Source organism: Notothenia coriiceps, unplaced genomic scaffold (genome assembly GCF_000735185.1).
Source record: "Notothenia coriiceps isolate Sejong01 unplaced genomic scaffold, NC01 NC01_scaffold00018168, whole genome shotgun sequence".
Classification (NCBI taxonomy): domain Eukaryota; kingdom Metazoa; phylum Chordata; class Actinopteri; order Perciformes; family Nototheniidae; genus Notothenia; species Notothenia coriiceps.
The window spans coordinates 1-5815 of record NW_011350869.1 but is presented as its reverse complement, the minus strand read 5'-3'; the positions used below and the strand labels follow the sequence as shown (position 1 = coordinate 5815).

At 37.8% G+C, this 5815-nt stretch overlaps 1 protein-coding gene across 1 annotated transcript; it reads right to left on the bottom strand.

Moving 5' to 3' along the window:
* Positions 1–2027: 2027 nt before the first annotated feature.
* On the bottom strand, positions 2028–5757 carry LOC104950828 (calsequestrin-1-like). Its single transcript, XM_010777405.1, has 2 exons — positions 4196–5757; positions 2028–3161 (listed from the first exon to the last, which is right to left on the bottom strand). Exons 1-2 carry the CDS (start codon positions 4282–4284, stop codon positions 2975–2977), a joined length of 276 nt encoding a protein of 91 aa, XP_010775707.1. The 5' UTR covers positions 4285–5757; the 3' UTR covers positions 2028–2974.
* Between the last annotated feature and the right edge of the window lie 58 nt (positions 5758–5815).

Sequence of the window (5815 nt, the reverse complement as noted above, 5' to 3'; positions counted from 1 at the left end):
CAATATGTGTCTTGGCCGGCCGTTTTCGTTGTGATCGGTAAATTCCCCCTGTTTATAATAATCACCGGTCCTTCAGCAGGATACTGGAGTGATTCCAAGTGTGATTTTAGCTAACAAGTGCTTTTGTTTTGAAATCACTTCCGTGAGTTTTGCCCCGCCCCTCGCTCCAATGACCATTTGACCATTTAATAAGGTAAAGAGCAAAAAGCAAAAACGCCACTCAGACGCTCTTCCATATACGTGTTTAATAGATACACGGATTTATCTGGCACCAGTTAGTTCTTCAAAGGTGTTTCAGAGATTGCACATGTGTTTAGAATCTGTTAATAATGAAAGCATCTTTGCCTGGGGGGAAACCGACATTAAAATCCAGTATTACCACAAACTGTGACCTGCTTGTGCCCAGAAACGGCAAACAACTCAAACAACAAACATCTCCCCAAATGTTATATTGTGTTGTACCATTTCAAGGCTTCATCCAAAACATAACTTCAAACGAACAAACAAACCGTCACCCATATCGTCATCTTCAAAAGGCAAATACCTTCCAAAAGTTCCAAAAACCCAGCAAGTTCGTAAGTAGCTAAATGTTTAATGGCTAAACTGAACTAGCCCCAGTTTGTGAATCAGCCTACATTAGGGGTGACAGTTAGCAGAATGTAGTTTTCTCTAAAGGAAAACAACTCATTTAATACATGAGAAGCTTTATTTGGTGCTACACTAGAGCAAGTCATCCTACTGGTAGGCCTACTAATAGAGCTAAAAAGAGAGTTAATATTGGACTTACCTTTATCAGATGGCTATAAACACTATGCTAATGCTGCTAAATAAGCAACGTATGCCAAGAAGCTCGAAATATTAACTCAGAATTTGAAGAGCTGTTATTGTTCTGTTTCCATCTTCTTTATGCTGCCCCCAAGTTAATTACATTTGAGCAGTTAAGAGGAATTACTCTTTGGTGGAACTGCTAACATAGGCATTGCACTTTTAAGTGAAGCGGAGGCTATTCAGAAGAATTAATACTGAAGTATAGCCTAATACAAGTAGCATAAATTGTACTCAAGGATGGCACTTGAGCAGATGTGCTGTTACATTCTACCTCTAGGCTACACAAATTACAAAAAACACCCAGAATGATAAATAGCAGAATATATTTATTTTTCTTTCTGTGCATAGGCCTACGTATGCCTACTATAGCTACAGTATAAAGGCACACACAGCTTGATAAACCCAAACCCATTTTTTTTATTCAGTAGTTGTTAGAGTACTATAATGAAAAAAGTGAGTAAACTACTGCTTCTTTTAATTTGTTAGCACGGCATCTCATACAAAGTACTATGTACAATGCAAACTGAACTAAAGAATCCGCGAGGAGAACTTGTGTAATTCCAGGCAGGTTCCCACATGCCCCAGCCAGAGTCCCTTTCTAACATGACTTGAATAACTATATTGACTGCACTGTTTTTTTGTTTTAGTAGGACGGATATGAAAGCATGGATTGAAGTTAAACAAATAATACTAAGTAAAACCCCCCTTATATTAAGGACAATGAAAAGGGGAGGTTATGTTACCACCAGGGGGCGAGTGTCTTACATGCCCCTACTGTTGTTTTTATGACTCAGTGCTCAAATCCCTGCACTGGAAAAACACTCATGTTCCAGTGAGTTATAATGCAAGTGTCAAAACATCAATGCCTGGTATTTATATATTTGTTCAGTAGGTGTTAAAAGATCCTTCAACCTTTTAAATAGTGAGAATAATTTGGCCTGTATAGAAAACAAAGTAATTCCGAGTCACAGGCAGCTCCATGTTTGCACTACAAGATCCAAAGGTGAATAAACTGAGATTCACTCAGGCCAGGAAGTGTGAGTGTTACTCATTGTCCTGTGTGACACACGTACACGTACGTAGGAGTGGCTGATGGAATTTCACACTCACTCAATCTGTAAGCCTACAGACCATGGTCTCTTCCCACACACTATACTCTTTCAAAAATAAATAATCAAAATACACTTCATACTGCTCAATAATCTTAAAAACATTTCTTTATTCCATAGGTTAAAAATAGATAGACATGACAACAGTTCTAGGATTAATATTTTTTTTTAAAGTGTGAAGTTCTGCTTATTTTACACTATGTACAAAATCTCAATACAAAATCATTTATACAATCTATTAAACACATTGCTTTGTTCATCACTCAAATGGGCAACACAGGTAAACCGTTTCTCTCTGAAATGAGGATTTGTGTACCCTCGGCTGATGCTTTTAAAGATTAAACCGGAGAAACATTTATGACTAGGTTAGAAAAAACAATGTGTCCACTAGCAAGTGGAAGTTTAAGCAATGAGCCAAATTAAACTGACTCTTCTCTCTGGAAAATCCATAGACCATTTATTTGACATGAAAATTCACGAGTTTTCACTAAATTGATCTGAGGCAATAGAATTCCAGCAGCAGTTGTATGGAAATCTAGTAAGAAAAAAACACACAACAAATAAGCGAAGTTACAGGAGTCATGTACAACAAACTCACTTCAATCAATCCACATCCATACAGTACATCAAACAGAACTTAAAAGGGGAACTCTGCCAATTGTACATGTCAAAGTCTGCTTATAGTTGTTTGAGGGTTTGTAAACAATTTAGTTTGTACAAAGTATTGCTGTTTGCTTTAATTCATCATAACTTTTTTAAGATTTTGAGTTCTTAATCCACACTTGAGGCACGCAATAAAGAACTACTTTTTCTTTACGAATTTAAGGTACGGGGTGAGTTATTGTTAGAAAAACAGCAATTTTAGGATGGGCATTCCGCATCTACTCTTATTTATACTGTAATTCGGTGACTATAATGCACGAAACTCTGAAAATTGTACAATAAATCACACATAACCATTTAAATCATGTTCATGAGATGCAGAAAGGCAGACGTTATACCGGGAAAGACGATTATAATTGTTTCAGTGTGTCCATTTAATCATCATCGCCGTCATCTCCACCATCGTCGTCATCGTCGTCATCATCGTCATCATCATCGTCACCTTCAAGGCCATCCTCTTCCTCATCATCATCTCCACTGCTGGGTTCAGACGCTTCATCATCTGAGCTAACAGGTTCTTTCTCCTTGAAAACTGTTAGATGAATGGCCTCTTCAGGTGAACTGACGCAACCCACGCAAAAAAAAAAATCCATCACACACAAGCTAACAATGAAACAGACTATTCATGGATATCCGGCAGCAGGGAAAGTGTAAAAAAAGGCAAAATAACAAATATGGAGGCTTTATAGAATACAATACCCAAAATCCTAGCCTTTAACCAAACCCAGAGTACTGCGGAGAATTGATGTACTGCTTCTTTCCGTGGACAAAGAGGACCATAACATGAATTTGTGAACATTTCTCCAACAAATCCAGTTCATGGTTCTCTGGGTCTCAAAGTGTTCACCTGTAGTCACAGATCAAAGTGGCACAAACTGTGAAGCACCAGTTGTTGTTGCAGCTACTGCTCACAGTTAGAAGGAAATGTTTTGCCAGGAAAAAAAAGTGTTTCAGCTTATCTTCCATAGCTTCAAAACGTAAACAGCAGGCAGTCGAGAAGATACAATTTAATTCACTGCAGCAGTATGATGTTTGAAATGCTCTTTCTGCAATTTAGGGATGTGATCAATGATATGTTTAAAGTTATTAGTTAATTTAAGTGTAATTCTATAAAACACATAATTCAACTAATATATATTTTTTAAATCACATGGTAATATGATAAAAGAGTCAATAGAGAATAAGGTAAACTAATGCACTGCTGGAGTGAATTGAGGTCAATTAACAAGCTCCAAGAACAGCATGTACTGTAGGAAGGAAGACAAATCTTCATATGTACATCTCCTCGAGAGTTTATAAAATTCTCAATAAAATTAAGCAAGTAATTACAATCACTGGCAAACTTTTGGTAAAAAACATATGAAAGTGTATAATTTGGCGTTACTACAAATCGGATATTAAAGCTCTAATACTGAAGGAGGCAAACTATAATAATAACGAGGAGGTTCACATAGGAGGAGCAAACATGGAAGAAAAAAAGATGCATCCCCACCCTCAACATTCATTTGTCTTTTCCAGCAGATTGGATCCAAGCAGCCAATCAGGCTCGACACCAGTCCCGAGAAGAAGAGGAGCTCTGCCTCTCCGGCCCTCACCACACGGTCGGGTCCTTCCACTCGTGTTCCCGCACTTGCATCTCAGGGTCACACTCCACATTTTTTCTCCTGCAGAACTTCACCACCATGAAGATAGAGAGGAGGATGAGGATGATACCACAGGCGCCGCCAACTGCTGCAACCAGGATGCTGATCTCAGAGAGGGAAACTAGAAGCAACAATAAGCTCAAATCAGGGATCACAACGGGTGAAAGCTGGGTGCAGCCTAATGGGAAATTTGACAAAATAGAGATACCATAAGAATAAAAAAAAAGACACGCTGCCTGAGTGATTGGAGCAATACTTCACCCCCATAAAAATAGATTTCTTTATAAATCATACCTCCGTGTTATCTTGAATTCTTAAAGAAAACGTTGTTCTTCTTGCATGTCTCCATAGGGAAAAATAATCCAAAAATGGAGAAAAATTGGTGATGAATTTAAGTAAATGGGGACACATATAATACCACTTCCACATACAGTCTAAAGCCTCAACAGTTCACGCTACTGATCCAGGCCGAAGTGTATTAAATTGTGAGGTTTGGGAATAAAACCACATAAAGGCACGCAAGAAAAGTGTTAAAGAATTCAAGGTAACACAGGTTAAGTACACTCTAAGGAATGCTGGGTTATTTCTATAAACACATTGCTGGGTTGATTTGGCTGGGTCATAATTATGGGTTATTTGGGATACTGTAAACACACTGGTGGGTTGTTCATGCTGGGTCAAAGGGGTTATTAGGGCTTCAATTGCAGTTGAACACCTGCCTGGGTTATTTTTAACCCAGAGGTTGCTTTACTCATTTTCCCACTTCTGAATCATTCTGGAACCATCTTTTTGTCATTTCTCACATCAAAACACACTGAAAAAACTGATTATGACCCCTTTTAGATGTTACATGTTTTAATCTAGCCTTTTTTAATAGATTTGAATGTGTTATTGCATCCTTCTTATCTTTTTTAATTAATCTTAATATATATTGTCACTGTTTAAAATTAGCTCATTTAATTCATTTAAAAGTAGCCTAATTAGAAAAAAATATGTACAATTGAATTACCACATATACTGTCCTGTCTGCGCATGTGCATACACAAGCAGCCCGCCACTTTTCCCTCCATTTTCCATTCAGAATCTGAAGGACCAGCTGCCTGCGTATCTCCGCTGTCGTGAGGTGAGCGTTCTCCACGGCTCTCCGTTTTAAGTAAGTTGCTCATTTACAGCCTTGGGTGTATTATATTATACTTAAACAGGTAGCTTTATAGCTAACATTAACGCTATCGACTGTGTGTTTTGATAGATTAACATTAGCAACCGTTAACATAGGCCTACAGCAGCTAGCTAACTGTTAGCCTACTGTTAACCTAGCTTAGTTGTGTAGTAATGTTTAAGTAACCTAATTGAAGTGTAACATGCATCATTAACATTATAAGATAACTTGATACTGCTTTCAAATTAAATACGTGATAAATTCAATCTTTGTCTTGTTAGACTTTCTTATTAGTTTGTGGATAATACAAGTTGAATGTTAACTGCCTGTTACTATGCTTTTTTTTGTAGCTTCACCTTCCCCGCTGCCCTGGCTTATATACAGTACTGGCCATTCCTACTGTGTTCCTGACC